The following is a 25,812-nucleotide window of genomic DNA, read 5'->3' on the forward strand; positions in this document are numbered from 1 at the left end:
TTGTTTAGAAGAAAAGAAATGATAATGAGTGGAATTTTGATAAAGACTGAGGAAACAATTTTTGAAACCCACATACTGTATACTAAAAATTGTAATTATGGATCATAGCTTTTTAGCAGATAATTTTAATAGTTGAAAAAAATATTTATAACTATATATCTTCCTTCTGGTAAATACAACATCCTGAAAATAAAATAAAAACTAGTGTTAAAAAATCAATACATGTTACACGCTCCCAGGAAACTTTAAAATTTTTCTGTAAGGTTGAAACGGAATTAATTCCAATGTTTTATATTATAGATCCATCTTTTAGTGAAATTCAGAACTAAAAGCAATCATGAAATGATATTGATTAATGGAACATTTGTCTAACCTATCAAGTAATCTACTTTATCAACAATTTTTGTGGACCTACCACAATACATTATTTTATTGTATATAATAATTTCTTGGTATATTTTTTTATTAGAGGATAATTAGAATAGTCAGTTAAAAAGAATCTCCTACAATTTTTGGAAAAAGTTATTAGTGAAGATGGATACACAAGTTTCACTGCAAAACCCTTATTTATTATTTTCAATTAATAGATATTTGTGAGAGGTAAAAAAGGGGAAGTATTTTGGAAATATACAAGAAACTTTGGAAGGGTAAGAAAAAAAGGCCCCACTTTTGTAATTACAAAAGAAATGATACATAGCTGTATATGATGAGATTTGGTGTTACTTATTGAAAGCTTGTATCGCACAAACATGATGATAGTAACTGCAGTGAAAAGCAGTTTAAAATAACACAAAAATTTAACTTTTCAACTGATCCTGAAAGACAGATCAAATATTTAAACTCAAATCATAGCACAAGATGGAAGATTAGGGAACAAATTATAGTGAATTCAGAAATTATTCAATAATTGATCACCATAAAAAGCAAAAATATTTGAATTACTACACAAATCTCTACCTATGGCTATGAAGCATGAGCAAATGTCACAAAAGCAAGTTTTAAGCAAACAAAAAGAAGTTTCGCACAACAGATGAAGAAGAGCACATTAGAGGGTGTGAGTTAGTATTAAGAAAAAATAAGATACAATGAAAAACCAAAAAAATTAAGTTACGACTAGGGCGATTAAATTTTACTTCTTTTTAATTTAAATAACTTTTATATTTTCAATGTATGCTAATTTCCATTATTTTGCAATTGTTTCAAATTAATCATGATCACAACAAACCCGTGGAAAAGGCCTACTGGGGAAACAACGTTAAAAAAAGCGCTAAGTATACTACCTCATAGGTAGAGAGGAAACGAGTACATATTATGACGATTACCACTTTTTGAATCCTTATATCTCAGAAACAGTGGCTCGTAGGAAAAAACGTATTAATACGTTTCTTGTGAACAATTTTTTAATTTACAATTTTTGTCTGAGGTATTTTTATGATAAAACTTATCGTTTTGCTGAAAATCGCGAAAAACTCATTTTCCATATATGGAAATGATGGAGAACTAATTATAATTTAAACAATTCAATTTATTTTCAGCTCGGTGGGAATTTGTGTAACTTCGAATATCTAAATTGACCAGACTATAAATAAATTTCCATTTATCCCACAATATGTAGATTTTAGAAGATAGAAGGCATATACTAAGCTGTTCTCAGAAGGGGTCCAGTAGCGTTTTTAATGAAACCTTTCAGGCTTAACTCTTCCAACTGATATCGTCATATTTCAACCAATTGACACAAATCATATACCTAATCTTCCTCGTGAATAATTCTTTCAATTGATGAAAGATTCTGATTTTCAATTTGCACTGACTATTATCGTTATAATTCCAAAAATTGACTCAAAACCTTGATAAATTATATATTCAAACTTTCTATTCGAGAAAACTGCATGAAAATCCGTTTTTTTTAGTTTTGGAGTTAACCTAACAGACATACAGACGCAGTGAAAGACTTTTAATTTGTAGTGTCACGTAAAACCTTGACATATTATGTACCTAAGCCTTCCTCATTAATAACTTTATATTATTGAAAACCATATAAAAATTCTTTCGGTAGTTTTTGAGTTGAACATAGCATACAGATGCAGCTGAAGACTTTATAATACCAATAAACCAATTCATAGAAATCATTGACAAATTATATACCTAAACTTTCCTGGTGAATTACTCTACCTATTGGTAGTAGTTATGGAGTAGTGGATCTTGTAATTTCCAGATTTTATTTGAAATTTGAGTGAAAGAAAGCTTCAGCTTTACTTAATAATGTGTTGTCACCTTTTATTACTCACCCGTTGTTAAAATATCAACGACGGACGTGTTAATATTACTATTAACTTTCTGAGCGTTGTTTCTAGAGCTCCTCGTTCTCTGCCTCGCTTTCCTAATCAACTGCTTATAATTTTCCGTCTTTTTACTCAAATAATAGTACTGTACACAATCGGAAACTGACTTCCTATCTAAATACGACGCTACAAGACCGAAATTTTTCGGATGCTGAAGATATTTTTCTTTAAAAATTTCTTTTTCGGTGGCAGTCCACACGTTGAGGAATTGTCTACTTTTATATACCGCTTCCATGTCTTCCAAATAACCGTTGTGGTTATCGTATTTAATTTTCTTTTCCCTTTGATCGAGAAGAATAGGTGGTATAACGGCATAACTACGCATCTTTTTATCTTCTAGAGCTTGCTCTTGAAGATTATCCATAATTTCTTCCATGTCAGCTTCAGATTTTACTCTAGCACCAACTCTATTGAACCTGAAATCAATTGAATCACTTAATAATAAATAAAAAAATATATCATATTTCATATTGAAAAAATAATTGAAAATAATAAATAGCTATGTTGTTTGGTTGAAATAGTCATTATCTTATGTCTTGTCGATGACTTAAATAGATGACTACAAGAAATATAATTGTAGCCACTGTTCTGGTATGTATTTTAATAAACTTTCCTATAATTAACAATTGCAGTACTCAAATGGTTTTGGTTGAAATGCGGGAATGTAGAAAGAATGATTTATATGAATTTTCTTACAAAACCATTTGACTGTCACAATTTTCACATAACATAACTCCAAAGTAACAAAATATATGCACACAAAACAATTAACAATACAGATGCTATGACTTGTAGTTGTCACTAATTTAATCATTCGTCTGAGTCATTAAAACAGATTGTTAGACCTAACAACAATATATATTTAACATAATCCCAAGACAGAAAAACTGTTACTCAACAAAATATTGATCTACCAGCTGATATGTGGATTCCCCTTCATCAATTTGGAGTACAAACAAAGGCAATCCGCAACAAATATGCAGAATAAGTTATGTTATCAATCAACCAATGGAATAAATACTGTATTGTACCTCTGTATTCTTGGACAAGATGCAGGCATTCGATGAGGCTTGACATCCTGGAATTCTCTACAATATTAAAGAAACCCTACCTGAGGTACTTTAGTATCTTAAAATCATACCTCTCCCAAAAACAGTTTAGCATTAATTTAAGCTACAATATTCCAGATAAATTTAACATAACATCAAGAGTCCCCAGGGACCAGTGCCCTATTTTCTTTATGCGGTTGACCTACCAGTGTCAGCAGAGACCATTTGAACATTAGTGGATGACACAGTAATACCAACGATGCATGACAATGCAGAATAGGCTTCTAGCATATTTCAAAACCAACTAGACCAAATCTAACAAGGGAAAATGGGAAATCGAGATAAATGTTAGCAAGCCTAAACATGTAGATTAGAAATTAAGAAGGGATCAGTATCAGTATCTGCCAATTAAACTAAACAACATGGAACTACCTACCCAGAGCATGGAGTACAAAATACCTCAACCTACCCATAGTTACTGGACTTGCTTGGAAGTAGCATATATATAGTTAAAATACAAATTGATATAAAAGTCAATGAGATAATTTGGCTGGTAGGAAGATCTAACTCGACCGTTAAAAACAAGATGATTATAAGGAAAAGAAGTATGGGGATACCAAAGCTATAATACAAAGAAGCCAGTAGAAAATTTTATGTATGTTCATCAATGCTCCCTGGTATGTATCGAATCAAACATTGCAAGAAGATCTTGGGACATCATTTGTTAAAGATATCGTCAAAATCCAAAGAATAAAACACGACAAATTTGGAAAATCGCTCAAATACCCGATTACAATCACTACATCAAACGAACAACACTAGTAGACTACAAAAGAAGGGGGCATTTGACTTAATGGAAGGTACATGATTTATTAAAAATAACAAACTAGAAAAAAGTGAAAGTTAGGAAGAAGAAGCACCTGAGGCAGTTGATTTTGACAATCATATTTAATGCTTTCTTCAGAAGCTACAGTTCAAGTGTAGCACTGTTCTAAATAAATGATTCATTACATGCACATGAAGAATAATGGAGACATGACAAATCCTAGTTAATAGCAATCAGTAATCACTTCTAAAGTCATCCATTGGAGTCTAGACACTCTCACTTTAATCTGTTGATTATGTTGTTTTGAAAACCCTTTTTCCTTGGAGAAAAATAAAAAAAATGGGGGTAATAAATAAGATACACTTGATTTATTTCCTTTGCTTTTAAAGAGGATGGATGCTATATAAGGAACATTCATTTTTCTTAGTTTTTGTAATGTAGTGGAATTGCCTGACAACCAGCTTTCAAGATGAGAGGGAAATAATTAGTTCTGCGGTGAAAAAATTGTATATAAAATATATTTTAAAATGAAACATTTCCATGAAATTCTATAATAAATTCATTTTTCGGAAATGTTTTGAAACAGTGAATTCCATAACCTGGTTATCGAAATGGGAGTGTAATTGTAGTGTTGGTGTACCACTAGAAAGTTACCATAACTATGGTAGAGAAAATTCAGAAGTAACAAACTCATTATTACCTTTCTTTATCTTCCCTCTGTTTCCTCAATTCCGGAAACACCTTTTCAAAGAACTCCCTATTTTTAGCTTCTTTTGCTTTTCTTTTTGTACTTGATTCGATTTTATCTACTTTTCTCAACCAATCTTGCATCATCTTGCTATAAGTTTCAGTCAAATAGGTATTTCTGGTTTCCTTTTCTAAATTTCTCTTTTTGAAATATTCCAAAAGCCTCCTTTTGAACGTTACATTCTTCCTTTTGTTTTCGTGATAAGCTGAGGCGTCGCTGGGTTGATTGTATAAAGGCCATTCTACTTTCGGACCGAACGCATCTAACTGGGCATGGGCATTTTGAGCCTTTTTTCTATTTTCCGCGTAGATTTTCTAAAAATTAAAAAAAATGTCAATCAAATTCTTAAATTATGGCCTTAAATATAAATTGAAATGGTCATTGATAGGGGGTTTTGATTATTTATATAAAAATTTTCCAAATAATTACTTAGTTTTTTTATCTTCAACATCTTCAGTAAAAAAAGTTGAAACTGAAATTTCAATGTTGTTAAAAGTACATACATTACATTTGTATTCAAACATTCTCAACAAACTTATCCTAATAATAAATTTTTCAGTTATAAATACTTTTTTTAACATTGGTACTCACCAAATAATCCATTTTTACAAATTTAGAAGTACATTCCCCTTAAATTATAAAGAATCTTCATACTTCAAATTAATATTTTTTTATGGATTTAGGAAAAAAACCCCAACAAAATGAAATCATACATTAACTCATTTTTAATGAGGATTCCAATAGTTTCATTTACCTTTATCAACGTACCATTATTGATAGATCGTAATAAAATCACGAAAAAATTTTAATATGACAAATAATGACAAAACAGGCAAATGGTTTTATTTTTTATTTATAGAATCAACCAAGCTCCCATCATAAGGTATATGTCAAATTTCATAGGTCATAAATGTCGTCGTTTGGATAACAAAACATTATAAAAAATAAATGAATACAATAGAACCAATTATGTAAAAAAATTGTAACGAAGCTAATCTAAAAAAGGGAACAGAAAGTCATTCATGGTCTAAGTGGAAAGCCAGATTTACTCAAAAGTACAAATGATATTAACACAAGGTGTATGGGTATTGCAAGCTAAACTTCCAACAGCTATGACGAAATACATGACACTTGTAAACAAAGAATTTTACCAAAAATATCTCTGGATTGATGGTATTGGTAATATCGAGCCTTGTAAAGAAAGAAGTGTACCACCAAATAATCTTTGGTTTGATGGTATTGGTAATAATGACACTTTTAAACAAAGAATTGTACCAAAAAGATTTATGGATTGATGGTATTGGTAATATCGAGCCTTTTAAAGAAAGAAATTTACCAAATAAACATATGGCTTGATGGTATTGGTAATAATGACACTTGTAATGACCATTGCCTCTTGGGACATAATACGATATATGATTTTTTCATTTAGAGACACATTAGATTATTTGGATTGAACTCCACTGATATTACAAGATATGTGGAATAAATTGAACGTTACCGAGGGGGTACAGATAACAATAATTGTAGAGAGTAACTAGAATATTTAAATTTATTATTTTTATGTTACAATCATATTTACATGTATAATAATTCTTATAAATATGTGTTTTAAGTACCTTTAAGAATATAGAAACATTAACCAAGAAGGAATCAAAACAGAAAGTTAAAATAAAAAATTAACCATAAATATTTTATTATGAAATTGAATTAATTTTAAATTAAATTTTTTTATTTACCTGTGGTAAACTTTGATGTTTCGGTGTCGTATCTTCTTGCACTTCAGACTTAACAGCCGGTTTATTTGCGATTTCTTCCAATTCTGCTTGTTTCTTTTTAAGTATAACTATCTGCGATTCCGCTTTTGCGATTTCTCTATCTACTTTTCCGATCTGTTGGATGAGTTCGTCTTTTGTTGTTCGGAATGCCTGGTCATCCTGAGTTAGTTGATCGGGGAACGTCGGTGATATCGCTTCCACTTGCGGATTATACGTTCCCGGCTGTTGAATAAAAATATCAAATTTTACACTTCTTTTATAAACAGATGTTTTCGAGAAATAAAAAAAAATCATTTATTTAGTACTTGTATCCTTCAACTCGCCAGACTTCATCAAAAAGTACAAAATATCTTGTTATGCAGAGACAGAAAATGAGATTTAAAATGAAGTGAATTTGAAGAACAAAAATGCTATTTGGTCCAATAACATATAAAGATATTTATTTGAGGTTTTAGAAGAAATATGTATAAATAATAATTTTAAGACACTGCCAGAACAGCAGCTATGAAATTTGCCTATAAAATTGGCTTATAGGATAGAAATCACATATGGTTGTGTCATAACTTGTTTTATAAAAAAGAAATTATATAAATAGAACTACTATAAGATAGGAGATGTTTTGGATATAGTATATACAGGATTTATCCAAAAATTCGAAAATTAAACAATTACATTCCTGCGAACGGTTCTGCATTTTTATCTACTAGTCAGGAAGACATTTTATAAACATATATATTTATAAAGACGTATATAAACCAAAGGAAATAAAAGCAGTACTATTAAAATGAACCAGTATATTTGATAGAGTATTGTTATACCAGGGGAATAACAAATTTTAAAAGTTGAATAATGAATACATCTGTCAACGATTCTGCCTTTCTATTTATTCTTCAATAATAAATTTTATAAACAAACCAAAGGAAACAAAAACGAAAATCCTACAAGGTAGGTGGTGTATTTGATATAGTGTATACGAGGGTTATTACAAAATTTGAAAGTTAAATGACAATATTTGCCAAAATTTGTCTTTTCATACACCAGCCAGAAAGAAAATTTATCAAAAATCGGAAAGAAATACAAGCAGGACTATTAAAAATAATGTAGTGTATTATATAGAGTCGTATATACCAGGGATATAAGAAAATTGAGAAATAAACAATGACCATACCTGCCAGTAGTTCTGCCTTTTTATTTACTAATCAAAATCAAAGGAATTAAAAGCAGTACTATTAAAACGGGGGTAGAGTATTGAATAGGGCATTATATACCAGAGGTATTACAAAATTTGGAAATTAAACGATGACCATTTCTTCCAACGTTTCTGCTTTTTTACCTACTAATCAGAAAAAAAATTTATAGGAAAATGGGAAGAGTGGAAGCAGAACTATGAAAATTAATGTAGTGTATTAGATAGAGTCGTGTATACCGGGGGTATTAAAAAATTTGAAAGTTAAACGATGAGTAAACCTTCCAACGTTTCTGCTTTTTTACCTACTAATCAGAAAGAAATTTTATGGAAAATGGAAAGAAATAAAAGCAGAACTATAAAAGTTAATGTAGTGTATTGGAAAGAGTCATGTATACCGGTGGTATTAGAAAATTTGGAAATTAAACGATGAGCATATCTGCAAACAGTTGTACCCATGTAAGAAATAAATTTTATAAACGTATCAAAAGTAATAGGAAGCAAAACTGCTGAAAGGTAGAAAGTGTATTAGATAAATGATGACCCTACATGCCAACAATATTGAATTAGAAACAATCAGAAAGAGTTCAAACTATCCTAAATTTTCAACATGTTAATGAAAAATTGATGAGTTTGCTAGAACCTAACAAGTATAGGAATTTATAATAATAAACCATCAAAATTAATTTATCAATTCCCGTACAAGGATTTACTTGAAAGTCTTTATAATTCAATATCTTAAACCATGCACTCCTAAAATCGTGGAAAGTTTTCTAACTTTAAATAATAACAATCAAACAAGGCTCAAGAAAACCTAACCACACGATTTGGTTAATCTAAGTTCGAGTAAGTATAGAAGCAGACCTGAAGGATAAATACAAAAAAATTCTTCATTTAAATAATGTCGATCATTTTCAATTTTAATTACAAAGTGAACTTGTCAAAAAATTAGTGGTACTTTTAATTACTTACGATAGTTAAAATTATTTTAACATTCAATACAGCATCAATTTCAAATTAGACTACAAGTAATTCTTTTATTTCATGTTCGTGTTGGTGAGGAGCTTTCTCGATGAGTGAAAAATTCCATCAACTTACCCTAGTATCTATCCTCAATGGCTGATGTACGCCTTCCTTATCTTGAAGTCTCATTTTCTTCAGCGGTTGCTGGCCGCTCGAGAATCCTCCACCGCCACCAGGACCTCCAATACCGATGCCACCGATGCCTCCGTCGACACAGACCATTGTCGGAGGTGGCTGCTGGACGGATTGCAGCTGATCCCTATGCCGACCTCCGGATCCGTATTCCGGATGCAACAGTGATATCCTATTCTGGCGGTAGTCGCGATGGAAGACATTTGAGATGATGGGCTGTGGTGCCGGTTGCGATACTGCCACCGGCACCGGAGTGACCGATGGTTGCTGTGGTTGTTGTTGCTGTGGGAGTTGTTGGGGTTGATATCGTTGAGGTGGAGGTGCGGCCTATAAACATACGATAATACCATTGATTAATAAATAATAAAACCAACACATTTTTTGGTTCTAAATGTGATAAGTTGAATCAAAAAAGTTTGTGGATTTTTGCATTGTTTCTTATTTAATCGATCTACATGTAGTTATAGTGGTTGTAGTAATTCGCCGCTTATTTGTTTAAAAAGAGAGTTTATTAAGTTTTAAACGTGATTTATATAAAATAAGAACGGTTACAAAGTGTCTCTAGAGATTCGTGAGTGACAAGAAACTGCAGTGGACACTAGAGAATTATAGAAATAGTCGATTTAAGGATTTTTTTTGTGTTACGTCATATGGTCCATGAGTTATTAGCCTAACTTAAAAAGAGAGGTCAAGAATTAAAAAACTGTGATTATTTTGCCATATATTCTGCCTTTTTAGGACGTCTGTCTAAAACTTCTATGCCACTATAAAAATAATTTCTTCTTCGCTGTTAAATTTTTTATTCCTTCAGCTTTGCGAACAAAAAATAGTCGAACGGGGCCAGATCATGGTTATATGGTGGGTGATCAATCTCGGTGAAGATTCATTCGTGTACAGTAGCCTTAGAAAGCGAAACAGTGTAGACTGGAGCATTGTCATGAAGCATACCTCGGCTGATTTTGCCGTATCTCTTGGGATATTTTTTTGACGTAACTGCTCTAGTAAGTGAGTGTAATATGCTGCGTTCACGGTTGTATTTGATTCCTCAAACTCAATCAAAAGGATATCCTCGCAGTCTCAAAATCTAAAAGATTATAGTTATCACTTTTTTGGTGCTTTTACTTTTTAGGGACCCTCTTCTCCGATGTCACAACACGGAATCTCTTTTGGATGGCGGATCATAGCAAAAGACTATAATTTGATCACCCGTTACATTTGATGTTATTATATTTTCTTGGTCCTCGCGGCAAAGCTCTAAAATTCGCCTCACGACATTCTACTCGGCGCTGTTTCTGTACCTATTTTTGTCGTATTTGAATACTCATGTAGAATTCTCAGAACATTGTTTCGGAAATTCCGATCTGTGCTGCAATTTCTTTTATTGTTTGGTGCCGAGTACCGTCACAGGACCACCCGCACGTGGGTTATTTTCTAATGATTCTCGGCCTCAGCAAAACAAATTAGACCAATTTTCAACTGTTGAAAATGATGAAAAAAAGTCACCGTAACCAACCTTCATGCTGATTTTTGTGAACGCAATGTATTTACTATAAGAGACCAAGATCTCATGGACCTCACTACGTATCTGTATACATACAATGTTTCTAAAAATACTGCTTCGTCTTCATGTAAAATGTTCGTATAACCTTACATCATATTCAACTAAATGTGTACACTTTAGGAACATTGTTAATTTTACTACTTCAAATGCTCGTAAACGAGTAAAATCCTTACCTGGGGCGGTTGCTGCAGCTGAGGTGACGAAGGGTAGGGATAACGAGCGGCTGCATTCGAAATAGGGGATCTGGCTGGCTTATAAATGTCGGCGCCCGAATGCGTCGCCGTTTGGCTGCTATGGTTAGGTCTGAAACAAATTAATAATATTAGTATATGTTTACAAGAATTAATACAATGTAATTATATACATTAAGGTTGAGAATATCGATTTTTAAAAAAATAACTTTTTTTAAATTGGATTTATAGAAAACTTTTATGTTATCAATGGTGTAAAACAAGGCTGTCCGATAGTCGCTTTATAAAAAATGCAGTATGAAATAAATCGTATGCAGCTGTATCAGTATTGCGATTATATTATAGAAATAATATGACATATTGCATTACAAAAAAATGTGGTAATTTTGACCCTTTAAAAAATTCCGCTAAATATTATAACCTTAATTTTTCGGAGCAGCTCCGTATTGACCACGATATACCAACACACCAGTATGCTGCATGACGTCATGCTGGAATCTTTGCCATTAAGTTTAGGTTAGAGTTGTACGTTTTACTGGGTTTTTGTCTGTTTTTGATCTTTTTTATTTGTGTTTAGCGTCTATTACACAGTTGACATAACTATCATTATTTTCTTTTAAAAGATTGTACTTTCTATTATGAAATCATAATGTCGTCGCTACATGCAAAAACAATAATTGAAATACCAAAGAAACAGGTATTAAATAGTTTGGTTTCAAAAAAAAACTGATACATTCATTATTTGCAAATTTTCTTGGGCTAAAATAGTAATGTTTAATTTTTATCAATAATTTTTATTAAGGTACTTTGGAAAACTTGTTATACACAAAGTTACAGTTATTGCAATAATCTCTGTTCAATGAGAAGTGTACGAAGATGGTCCCAGAAGTACCTGGTCCAACAAAGAAAACACAAAAATTATGGAAAAAAATTTATTTATTTTTCGACGTAATCTCATTTTAGCTCCATAAACTTTTCCCAGCGATGTTCAATATATTTGAAACCCTTTTTATACAAATCAGAACATTCATCATTTGCCAACATCGCCTCTTGTTGTTGGAAAATCTTTTACCTCCGAGCCATTCCTCCAAGACTGATCAACGAAAATAATTAGAAGGGACTAAATTTCGCGAATAGGTTGCATGAGGTACAACTTCAATTTTGGCCATTGCAATAACGGATGCATTTTTTCTTGATTTCTTCGCTCAAACGTTGCAATAAGTTCGCATAATACTCGTCGTTGATAGTTTTTCCTCTTTCAAGATAGTCGATAAAAATTATCCCACGCACATCACAAAGATCCGACGACATGACCTTGCCTGCAGATGGAACGATCTTTGTTTTCTTTGAAGTCCGTTCTTCCTTTTCAGTCCATTGTTTTGATTGTTATTTTGTTTCGAGTGTAAAGTGATGGATCCACGTTTCTTTCGTGATCATGAAACGCCGCAAAAATTCGGCTTTATTTCTGTAAAACATTGTAAAACACTCGATGATCGACATCTTCACGACGCTGTTCCAGTGCGGCACCCACCTTGCACAATGCCTACTATTTTTGTTAGCACGCGTACTTTCAGTTGAGGATCATTCAGTACCGCTTTGTGGATTTTCTTCAACATTTCGGGAGTCGTCACCTCATTTAGTCCACCACTGCAATGCTAGTCTTCGCAGGTTGTACGGTCTAATTTAAACTCCGCTACCCAATATTTTACTGTTGATAATGAAGAAGCAGTCTCATCCAGAGTAAGATCTATTTCAGCTTTTATATTGTATCATGATGAGCAATGTTTTCCATGTTTACAAATTCATTGAAAACGTTTACTATTGATGGCTGCCAAACAAATACTAAACAACGTGTGGTTCTCAAACTTGTGTCTTCATTTTGTAAAATAACAAAAACGCGAGAGTCTTATTGTCCTCAAACGAGGAGACTGGTTGCTAGTTAGGGTTAAATATCAAGTTTGATGTTTTGCAATTCAATTTCCGCTTTGAAAAGATCTATTTTGCTTTGAATAAATTTCCACATACATTCCTCTCGTCTAGTATAAATCTTGATATTATCGCACACCGTGATTGTTAACATCGATACTACAACCATGTCTAAAATAATCGCAGCGTTAATTTAACGTATCGCTATCGTTAACTGCAACGTGCAAATGTAACTAACGTTATCTGTCTATCAAGGGAAACATCATTTCTTACGAGGTGGGTTATTTATTATTCCTCTCTTGATTATTCAACGCGAAGAATTGATGTTGGAGAATGTTCTTTGTGTATATTCTCTATTATCTTTGCGGTATCAGTGGTATTCACCATGCCGGTACAAGCGGAAAGGTTGTACTAAAGAAATGATTATATCTGTTTACTACAATGAACTTGATATTTTTTTGTTTCAACGTTTAACCCAGCTGTTCTTGATTATTTTATGATGGTTCGTGTTAGTCTTCTGTAAGGAAACTCATATTTTTCTTGTCGCTGACTGAATTGATAAATTGAATACTATTTGTCCTGGAAGTATTCGCCGGATCCTTTTTATAAAATTCCAATAATTTCCTACTAACGTTATTAATACGAGGACGGTTTGGCTTTAGCTGCTATGATTATATAGAGTGATTTATAATAATGATATATAATTTAAGAGTAAAATTACTTTACTTTCTCTTAATCATTCTCTATTACAGTTTGTTTACTCGTCCTGTTTTTTCGGTTTCAATTATTAGTCCTATTTGTAGTTGCTTCGAGTTTGTTTGTGTTTTGTATCGTGCTATCGTAACAATTTGTTAAAAAAGTTTTAGTATACTTTGATAATATCTTTTAATTAAATTATGTCTCTGAAAAAAGTCGGAACTCTATTTTTAAAGTTAACTTTATTAAAAGTAAAAGCAAGTAATTGATGATAATTAGATATTTAAATAATATATGTTTCGATTAAATTGGCTGTGGCGGATAACGTGTTAAGAAATGATCAGGCGCTGGATGAATGTGTCTTGTAATCTATGCTACAATCGGAATGTCAGTTGTAACTATTATACATCGATTTGCGTGTTTTCATAAGTCTTTTCACCAAAATAGCTGGTATAATGAAATTGTTTCGTTTAAAAGTACTTTATCAAGCGATAGAGTACTTGATTAGTTTGTAAAATACGAAAAAATATCGTTAATTGCTGCGGATCGAATTGAGCACGAGACCACATTTTAAAAACTTTACACGCAAGTTTGTTGAACTTGATTCAAATGCAGTAAACTGAGCAAAGACAATTATTTCTATTCTATTTTAAGAAGTTACAGTAATTATTATGATTGTTATCGTATTATTAAGGTAGCTTTTAAGGCCGTTTGTTGCTGCATCTCATAACTAACCTACCAACCAAATTTTTAATTGTTTACCTGTTGATTTTAAACATTTATTTGTATTATAAAAAATATATATAACAACTATACATGAGGTTAGTTTATATTTATTAGAAATGCAAAAATGTAACGCGGAAAACAAAACGCACTTGGTCCAAAAAAAACTTTGAAATTCCGCAAAATACTCATTCGTATGCCATCATCTCCTTAGTCGTTTGAAATGCCTTTTCACAAAGCAATTTTTTCAAATTTGCGAACAGAAAGTAATCAGAGTTAAATCGGGTAAATATGGCGGACGAGACAGTTCAGCAAATTTTTCTACGTCAATAGCCGAAAATGGGCAAAATTATTTTCCTTAACTAATGTGTTCATGTTTTTTTGTGATTTCGACATCAAAACGTGTCAACAAATCATCATAGTAATGCCCCTTCATAATTCTAGTTCTATATAAATTTAACCTTTAGAATCCAGTGTGATCATGACCTCATTGACAGATTTTTTACTTTCTGGTAAGCACGTTTCTTGTCCATTGTTTCGATAGTTGAAATATTCCTTCGAATTTTAATTTAGATCTAAATTAATTAATTAATTTATTTATTTATACCATCCTACATCACAAATGCCAATTAAAAGGTGGGAAAAGCATACATAAAAGTTAACAATTAAACAATTAAAGTTGAATAATACAAATAAACAATGGTACATGTAGATGGAATGTAAATAATATACACAGAAAAATACCAGAAAAGCAATCATAACAGTATCAGAACTATGGCAAATACGAATAATGAGTTATAAAACGGTAAAAATGTTGTTATTTGTTAGAAATAGTGCTGCAAGAAATATCCATAAAGCTCTGCATTTGACGATAGTGATCCATTCAATATAAAGGTAACAACTTGAGAACATTAGTTCTAGCCACTAAAAAGTGAGATATAAAAGTTATTACTTTGAAAAATCTTGAGTATTTATGACCCAAAAAACATGTTGGGAGTGTCTCTAATTAAAGACCAACAGTAGTCTGCAAGCATTAGTGGATTGTTGCAATATCTTGATGAAAGCGCTCTCCATGCTGGGCACTTAAAGCGCCCATATTATCCGGAAACAACTTTAGGTGGGAATGTAAAAAGTGTATTTTCAACTACAAATTACACCCCGATTCATAATATGCATTGAGCATTTTTTTCATGAGGTCACAATATTAAGCAGATCCCTAATTACCCAAAAAGCTTTCAGTAACTTTGACAAACTCCATCCAAGTTTTCGGTTTCTTCAATTGATCTTTTACCATAAAAAAATTCTAGGAATTAACAAAAAAAACGACATAATATATTCCAAGACTTACAGTTTTAGTGACGATATAATGAATTTATGATCAATATAAAAAATGTTGGGTATGATAAAAACAGTATAGATCATATTTTTAGCTCTTTTTATTGTACATATATATATATATATATATATATATATATATATATATATATATATATATATATATATATATATATATATATATATATATATTTAATAGTTTATGGTTGTTATTTTACAAATTAAAGTCAACCTCGATCTCTTGACGGCAATAAAATAATAATTAATGATATACATGTATCTATAAACTTATCAAAATGTTTAATAAATCGATATGCCCAACGCCAATGAATTCTTGTTCTATAAATTAAAATACAGATTCGAGATATTATATTAACGGTAACGTCAGTTTACATACAAATCTAGTTTATACGAGTATATGTGAAGTAACTTGTTTATTAATACAATATTAGAACGTAGAAAATGTTGGCTTTAATACTTATTTATACTATAAGGAATTTAAGGGACTGGTCGAGAACGATTTGGCAATATTATTCGAAACTATGCCCTGTTTTTAAACTAGGAGGACTGATTGAATTTAAGTTGGTAATTCTGTAGATTCCTGATTTTGTTTGACAATTGTATAAAAATTGTAAACAAATAGTGACCATTTTGTTCTTTCTTACGTTCTTGTTATTGTTTTATTAAAAAATTAAAACAGTTCTTGTCAGGACTTATGGACTCAGATAATATTGGAATCTTATCGACACAAGGGATGAGACCTAGTGCTACAAGTTCGATCCAAATTCCAGGTCTCTATAAAAAATCACAGTCAAAAGTGTAAGTCAAGTATGAAATTATCTATCAGGATTTCGAAAATACAGTTAAGCAGGACTGGCAGTGGGTCCTGCTTTAAAATGAAGCGTCTGCTCACTCTGCGATCCGCACTAGCCAATTCATGGCTCAGCGAGGCATTCTCGATCATCCACCGTACTCTCCCAACCTAATGCCCGCGAACTTCTTTCTATTTCTTCGTGTGAGGAAGGTCCTGAAAAAGGACACGTTTTGTGAACTAGTCGATCATCAAAAGATATGTGACATCCGTTATACGATTTATTTATTATTTTACGTTGTGAAAAGTGTGTGGTGAACAAAGGCAATTACTTTGAAAGTCAATAAATGTAATTTATTTGTATTCTCTGTTTTGTTTCTTTCTTACTGAGGAATAAATGACAGTTAAAAAACTAAATAAACACGTTCTTAGCAATAATCAAAACTGTCTTTTGTTTAAACTAAAAGCGTGTTCGCCCACTAGCCTAGCTCCATCTTTTTTAAACTCATGCAAAGAATACTAAAAGGAATTTACACATTCTGACAAATCTAATCAGGATAAACAGATATTTTGATCGTATTATTGCATTCTCGTCAGTTTTTGACAAGTGTGACAACGTAGGCCAAAATCGAAATTAAAAAAGTCAGTTAAAAACATAAACAGTATAAAATTGGCCGATATATAATCGGCAGGAGGCTTCTTGCACACCGGATTTTTACCGGTCAAACAATCAGTTACTTTGTTGTCGTGACACGAAGTGATGGAATAATCGTGATTCCTGATCTAGTTGTTGCTATGTCGTTATTGTATCGACGTTTTAAGTGCCGTAGGAATAAGCGCAAGTTCTGGATCACAGCAGAGAACACGCGGGAACACTGCATACTTTGTTTGAAGAACTAAGGCGTAGTAAGTTTTTCAATTTCTAAGAATGTCTATTGCATTCTTCAACGAACTCCATAAGAAGTTGAAGCACGCGCTACCAAAACTGGTACTTGCGACACCATTGGACGGCTATTCTAGCGGCATTCCCACATGTGGTTCACTAATGGAATTTGGACGACCTGTATAAAATCGGCTGTCCAAAATCGGTGTGTGTGCAAAATTACCCATACAGGTAAAACTAATAAAACGTGCTAACAACGAGGATTTAAAAGGATTTTATAAATTATTGTTATATACAAAATAAGATTATTCTTGAATATTCACATAAAGGTAAAATATACATAGTATATTATTACTGTCATGAATAAAACCTTTTTATGGTTACCAAATACGTTAGAGTTAATATATTTAAGTTTAAGAAGGTAGTCTGCATTTTTTTCATGCCGTTATGTACTCGAAATCGACGATCTTTTTGTTTCATCCGGTAGTCTCTGTCTATCCAAAATAGAAAACAAACCCTCAAGTAATTCCGTATGCGTGAGACATACTCACTTCGACAAAGTTAAAGCTTCGTCGGTCGAGTGAAGGCTGTTGTGTGAATGCACGACAAATCGACCTACATCTTCGACAGACCTTGACTTTAACTCCTATTTAAACTTTGTTTAGTCTTTAGCTGATATGAGAAATGGACTCGAGCGAAAATTGAAAAAATAAAAATTCGCAGCCTGAATATTATGACTACGTAAAAAATTTTATTATATTTGAAAGGTAATTGATGTAGCAATCTTTATTTTTTTTATATAATTATAAATAACTCGGTGTTTTTGTTATAATGTGACAACATTGAAAAAATATTAAATTTCTTTCTCCCACCGCTGATTTAATTTCGTTATGGTTTCTTGAGCGCGGAAGTTGCTTTTCCATATTATTTTCGGTCACAACATTTGGTTTTTCCTAATATAAAAGTACGTATTAATGATAACTACATGCATAAGCTATTAATTGCATTGTCTCCATTTTAATCGGATAATGTGCATATAAAGATATCATAATTTATAGATATAAGTTTGGAAATATATTTGCGCGTGCATAGAAAGATTCTTACTAAAATTCTTGCCATTTTGGACACCTGGTTATTGTTTCGTAAGTGAGTCGTTCTGAATATTTTTTTGCGCTATCATTTACGACCGTAAAATTTTGAACATCTAAATTAAAACGTATGCGTTTCGGCTTGATTAACGATGAGCGTTCGAGACAGCCGAAATCCGCGACAACCAGCAATATCATCGAAAAATTGTACCATTTGAAAAAGCTGGCTAACTGAATTATGCGTTGAGTGTCGGGTTATTAACGCGGTTCAAGCAAAATGAGGCATTTTTTGCATCAAACCATAACCGTGGATGGATCCTGGATCCACCACTACTCTCCTGAATTGAAATTGAAAAAATACTTCAAGATAGTAGATAGCAAATGGAGAACCAAAAGGCGAAGACTGGAAAAGTATTCACCAGATCTAGCTCCCAGCGCCTTTTTCCTATTTCCTCACCTTAAATTTCCATTAGACGAGGACGCAACTATTATTTTTATGGGCTAGAAAAGTTAGAGCATCGGCTGGACCAAGTGTATGGATTTAAAAAGAGACTATGTTGCAAAATAAAAATTATTATGGAAGAAAATCTAAGCTATTAAAAGACCATCTAATCTTATTGATAGTCTCCTCCTCATTTGCCTAATATGACTACTAATAATTACTACTTCCGGCTAATGGTTTTCAATCAATAGAAGACTTAAAAGAGACGAGATGTGGATTGCTGAAAGTTTTTTTATGAACTGATTATTCTTTGGCAAACATTTGAATCAATAACATCTTACGTCTCTATTACTCCTTTACATCCATATGCAAATAACGAATAAAATCATGAGAAATTTTTAATACCCAGAAGGAAGAGCTGAGTAAGAATTTCTAGAACCGTTGGTGTTACACGGACTCATAATTACACGACAATAATAAGTCATCGAAGCAAACCTTCTTGTTGCTGCTATATATTTACTTTACTTTGGCAGCCACACAATAAATGAAAAATTAGCTTTGGTTAGTGCATAATATCATACAATGCAACATTTATCTTATATGCAATATGAAACATCTGTACATCTAACGGTATATATCTGATTATATTATATGATTAATTCCTTGAATAGGAAAATTTTCAATTTAACTTATTATTAGAATAATGTTGTTTAATTAAGGTATTGAAATATTTGACAGTTATAAAAATCTTAATCATCTAAGATATAAGTTTTATTGTAGGCAGTTAATTTGATTATCCTTATAAGCCTGCATTTATCTTAATACGAGCTAATAAAAAACAAGTTTCTAATTAGAAAATATTATACATCGTATTTTTTATTCCATTTCTTTTATTTCTGTTATCTCCTCAACAGAAGTTTTAAAAGAAATGGAATATTTAAAATATTATCTGGAACTTACGAAGTTTCCTTGACTTTAGATCTGGAAGAATATGGAATAGTAATGACAGAATCATTTTGACAATTCAATTAAATAATATCGAGTCACGTAAAAAGGTTTTTAAGTTTGTCTTCACTTTAGTTATTTATCTGGAGAACCGTAGTTTTACTACTCATTTATGTAAGTCACTAGGGAATAAAAAAAAGACTGCTGCTTGATAACCATGTACTAATAGTAAAAAAATATAAAATATAAGAAGTCTTAATAATAGAGATAATTATTTTGAATCGGAACCCTAGCAAAATCACCCCAAAAAATTTTTCCCCATCTGGAATCTATTTTATTAGATAGAATTGGATAATTAAAGGTGAGGGAGACGTGTTTTACGGACTTTCATCGAAAATAACACGATTTTTAGGTTAGGTTAGGACGAGTAAGGTTGGTGGGTTGTTTAGGTTGATTGGGTTAAATTAGATGGCTTCAAAAAACATTTCTCCATCTGGAAACCATTTTGATGCGTAAAATTAGATAATTCAAGATGGGAGAGACATGTTTTACCGGGTTTCATCGAAAAAAATATGATTTTTAGGTTAGGTTAGGTTAGGATGGGTTGGTTACGTTAGGTTAGGTCGCTTCAACAAATATTTCTTCACCTGGAAACTATTTTGTTTAAATTGAATGAATCAAATAAAGGGGGGAAACATGTTTTACAGGGTTTCATAAAAAACACGATTTTCAGGTTATTTTAGATTGGATGTGGTTTGGGTTAGGTTGATTAGGATAGGATAGGTTAGGTTACTCCAAAAAAATTCTTAATTGTTCAAGAAATTTGAGCTTTTAACAATTTCACCTTCGTTAAAAGTCAGCAAACTTACTTGATTTATAGGTACCAAATGTTTTAAAATAAATCCTCACATTACAGGTAGAATAGAAATATATTAATAGTTATTTACGTTATAAGTCAGGGAAGTGATTTAGTACGGTACGAGATAGACGTTTATGGACGAGGCGACGAAGGAGTCGAATCAAGAATATCTAATCGAGTACCGTGATAATAGTCACTAAGGTAACATTGTAAACAAAGGCAAACATATTGAATTTTTGGAAATACAAAAAATTTTTGCCGAATGAATTGCTGAGAAAGGTGCGGGAACAGTAGGGCAAATTAATCCAATTAAGTCTTCGAAAAGGTACGAAAAAGAATATGCGATGTAAAAAGTGCTGATGAAAATGATACCGTACTCAAAATGCCATTTTCCGGACTTCACAGTACAATACGAAAAAAAAATTATGATCTTTATTTGAGATATTTGTTCTAAAGACGTTTACGATTATGTCAATAGATCTAAAAGTGTTATTAAATTATTTGACAGTGACAGATTTATGTTATACCATGGTTCATAATCTCAAATAAACAACTTCTATATTCACAAATAATAAACTTGAAAAATTGCCAGAATATGTTAAAAATGCAGTCATTCGAGTTTCAAACCATTTTATTCCAAAAATGCTATAATTAGAAACGAAAGGATGTAACAAATATTTGAAAATTGGCAATTTTTAAACAAAAGTGTGGTGTTTTAGTACATTTATATGAGATAATTTATTGTTACGGATTTATCAGTTACACAACATTTAATATAGCAAACGAGAGGGTTTTTCTTAAAAAACTATAATTTCCCGATCCGATTGGGCTGCAACTTGTACAACAAGAAATAAAGTATCATGTTATGCTTATCCAGGAAGTGGAAATCAAATCTTCTAGGAGAGAATTACATAAAATAATTTTTTGCATTAAAAGAAAGAAGTTTTCCTCTTATAAATAGGACAATCAACATTTCACGACAAAAAAATGTCAGAAAATACGGAGCTTATTATACAGTGAGAAGTGGATAGATAATTCTGAGTAATGTCTTCATATTATGGCACAGGGTCGCCATGTATCGATATCGATATCTTCCCACTATCCTGCCACATGGGTAGGGGTACACTATAACTACTTCCATTTAGATAAATCAGTGAGAGGTAAGCAAACATATCTTAACCAGTTATCGTCTCACTCTTGAATTTTAATTTTTTTTCTATTTTTATCTGTGCTAAACCGAATATTTATTATATTTCGCTGTGTCTACGTCCCTATTAATATTTCATAATGATAACAAGTTTATTATTAAAAAAAATAATCTTACGCGATATAACAAAATAAATATGCGATACGTCTAAAGATACTAGTAACACTAACACTAACACTAACACTAACTAGTAACATTTAATGACTAGATCAATAATTAGTTTAATGAAATGAATAAATAACAGTAATGGAAAATATAAGGTAATAAAAAATAATAAATTTCAAATTGTTAAGAAATGAGCCTCTTTTTTCTGCTAACAATAAGCATAAAAACAGGTATTAACAATGTATTCTTCAATTAGTATACGCATTGTTTGGGAATAAAACGTTTTAAAAATGATATCTAAAGTAAAATGATGACATATTTCATTTAATCGGCTAGGTAAATAAAAAAAAGCTAAAAATAATGTGAGAATTCATATAATAAAATTCTAGTCTTTAAATATGAAGTAAGTCTGGTGCTTCTTAAAACCGTCTAAGGCCCCTTTCACACCAAACGAATCCGAATCAATCTGGATCACTCCGAATCAAGTTGAATTTGATTCGTCATCTCCACTCTTTCACACCAGCTGAATCAGCCTGAATCTATAAAAATCCTTTCATCTTCTTTTTGTTTTCCTTCTTTTAGTTGCTTTTGAGCTATCATCATGGACGCAGTTGTTTTAAATGCAATAGTGTTTCGTAGTCGTCATAAATCGCACTATTTTCTTTAACTTTTAAAATTAATAACTCCACGTCCATCTCGTATGGTTGTTGATTCAAGACTGACCGGACGAGGAATCTGACAGGTTGAATCAAGTGGGACCTCGAATCAAACCTGATTGAACCAGATTCGTCCGGTCTGAAGGCGGGAAAAGAGTCCCTTCACATTTAAACGGAGCGCTCGAAACCGAATCTTGGTTGATCAGATTCAACTTGATTCGGAGTGATTCTGATTGATTCGTATTCGTTTGGTGTGAAAGGGCCCTAATAAGTAGGAAGACATCGATAAGTCAAGATCATAAGTAAACGAAGATGAAACCCTATTCTAGAAGATTTTACAATTCCAATTTTATCGATTTCATGACATATGTACGCCTGTAATTCTGCAACTGCATTTCTATGTAGGAATCTAGTTATTTTTGGAGATTTTTTTTGTCTTTTTAGGTGAATTTCTCTTTGAATTTTGGAGGTTGGGTTTCATCTCAATCATGATGCAAAAAGTAAAACCCTCGTATACCAGTACCGGATGCAAGATTAATAATATATAATATTTTAAGCTTTCAATGTTCCATATAAAGCGGCCTTAAATATCTTAATTGAAGGACATCTTTTATAAGTATTACGTTATAAATAATGGAGAAACTTTAATATCCAAGTGGTATCTTCTTTTTCTGAGTTAAGAGTTTGCGTCATAACAATAAACGTCTTTAAAATTATCGAGTAAATAGCCAGTTATATGCTGAAATTTTCTAACAAAATGTTAAAAATGCATATTACATCTCGTTATTTTTAAAATGATAATCATTTATTACTTCACATAAAGCGAAAAATTTATGTATATACTACAAAATGTGATTATTCAACAGATCATGCGAATTTTATTTATTTGCGTTTTGTACACGATTAGCAGTAACAAGGTTGGTATGCAAACTACAAAAGCCAAAGCAATTGTTACGAGAGAGAGTCAATACATCGAAGACTTTACGAATAAAACTTGGAAGAAAATCCTGCTCTTATCAACAGGTATATGTCGTTCGACTCCTGTTAAAATTTGAACAAGCTGCATCATAAAATCCGAACTTGTCTATTGACCTACGACATATCTACTATTCAAAAGCATAAGCAGGTTTATATTCCAACTATTTTTTACTTTTATAACGACAAATAAATATAAAATAAGACCATCTGTTGAATAATGTGAAAATTCTTAGTGAATTTGCTTTATTGTTATTATACACACATGCTATACAAATTATTCAATTGTGTGTAGTTTTCTTTTTGTATCATAACACTGAAAGAAAATTATGGTTCTTTAAAAATGTCTTTATAAGATATCTTTGAATTTGATTGCAAAGCAAATCTATTCATATTACGTTCGCTTTTCGTTCGAAAATGGTTTGCTTCGAATGGATACAAATTTGACAGATAATCCAAGGAGTAGGACACACAGTTATACATTGTACAAATTCTAATCTTTTTCCCTGGTTGAAAATTATGCAAAATAAACATAAAAATCGATGAAGAACCAAAAAATATGTTGATAAAAGCCAAAGTTGAAACTAAATGTCAAAAATTATCCTTGCATTTTTTTCTCTATTGGGAAGACAGACCACCAGTAAATCTAAATACAAATTAACTCTGTATTAATAAGAATTTTTTAACGTATACAAATTTGAAAATGGATAATTATCTTTTATTTTTTAGCCTATCAAAAAATATTTTACCGTACATAATTAAACCTTTATGAGAATAAAAGTTTTTTGTACAATTTATGTTTAGTTTTTGCGATGTCATTTTCAACTTGATATCATGATGGTGCAGTTTTAGGGACAAACATGACAAGTATTTGGGATTGCAGGTAGAGAGAGAGCACATAATATGATAAGTCTGAACGAAAAGGTTTTATTTTTTTCACCGCTTTAAGCTTCTTTTATGTAAAGGCTTTTTGATTGATTCAGACGGATGACTATAGTAGTGCTAATTATAACCCGCCAGAAACTGCTGGTCGATGCATTCCTCCAAACAAATTAGATACTTAAACGGTTTAATTCAAGATTTGCCCATACTGAGATGTACGCAACGTTTTTCAGTTTACTCAGAGTTTTTCGAGTAAAGCAATTTTACGTGAGAAAACAATAAAAGATTACTTCCCATCACAGTGTATTAATAATATATGTTAATTACTTTTAATATCCATTTCTTAATATTAGTATGAAAAGGAGGAAAAATCCATATGGAAAATTACAAATGAAAATTGGAGAGAAGCGCTATAAGACATGGAAGTACAGAGTATAAAATGGTAAAAAAATCTGCCAAATCAACGTTACACGAGTGTAAATCTACTAACTCTCCTAATATAAATCAGTTTATTAAATGTAATTTTGATTCAGTTAAGAGGAAGCCCGGTTGATAAGACTAAATATTACGTTATTTTGTGAACTATATGCACCTATTTACATAAAATCAAAGTCATCTCAATTCTCCATTAATAAGCCAACATGGCTAATATTAATTTTGGATTTCGTAACTTATTCACCCAGTTTATAGATATATTTTTATCAAAATACAAACAATTAAGAAAATTAAATTTCTTTTTTATTACCAATTTTTAATAGGCCGACATTTGGAATATTAGTCATAACGATTAGTTCTAATGAGTTCACAGAAATTTTGATGCGATTCGGATGGAAATTTTGATTTTATTCAGATGGATATAGACCGAAAGAACAGCGAAACATCTTTTTTCAGAAAATATTCAAGGAAATAATTTTAGAAAATAAAAGAATAGTTATATCCTGTTGAATTTCTCTGAGCAAAATTGAATCCTATTTTACAAATTATTTTTTTTTTTAGTATTTTAACATTATGTTTAGATTTTATGTTTAAGGAAACTTAACATTTAGTTGAAAGATATTTTAGAAAAGGAAAAGTAAGTCCTACCTCTGTTTTATGACGCCGGACACATGGGTCACACAAAGGACTCTTTTACTTTTCGGAGTAATGCATATATTTTAGTAAAACATCTGTAATTTTACGATTCTTAAAGAAAGGCTTAGACCTCATTGTAAATATTTTTATTATTAGTTTTTAGTTAGTACAAACCGACTCTTTCAAGCGTGAGGACGCTTCTTCGAAAACGTAGTCTTTTAAATAAAGACTTAATATATGAATGTTAAACACTGTGTATTTCATTTATAAATATAAAACCTAATAATCACTATTACCTATCCATAACTTTCAACATATCCATACTAAGATATGGCTCCGAGGCATGGACAACGACCGAAAGCCACAGGAAAA

At 31.5% G+C, this 25,812-nt stretch overlaps 1 protein-coding gene across 1 annotated transcript in view; it reads right to left on the reverse strand.

The window, feature by feature from the left end:
- LOC130443297 (uncharacterized) overlaps positions 1–25,812 on the reverse strand; it is a 194,369-nt gene that overhangs the window by 40,780 nt on the left and 127,777 nt on the right. The window contains exons 2-6 of the mRNA XM_056777865.1: positions 10,819–10,948; positions 9,028–9,411; positions 6,705–6,965; positions 4,918–5,279; positions 2,289–2,758 (exon numbers count right to left, since the gene is read on the reverse strand). Coding sequence (XP_056633843.1) covers positions 2,289–2,758; positions 4,918–5,279; positions 6,705–6,965; positions 9,028–9,411; positions 10,819–10,948 — 1,607 coding nt within the window. The remainder of the gene's footprint in view (positions 1–2,288; positions 2,759–4,917; positions 5,280–6,704; positions 6,966–9,027; positions 9,412–10,818; positions 10,949–25,812) is intronic.

Source organism: Diorhabda sublineata, chromosome 4, assembly GCF_026230105.1.
Source record: "Diorhabda sublineata isolate icDioSubl1.1 chromosome 4, icDioSubl1.1, whole genome shotgun sequence".
NCBI lineage: Eukaryota > Metazoa > Arthropoda > Insecta > Coleoptera > Chrysomelidae > Diorhabda > Diorhabda sublineata.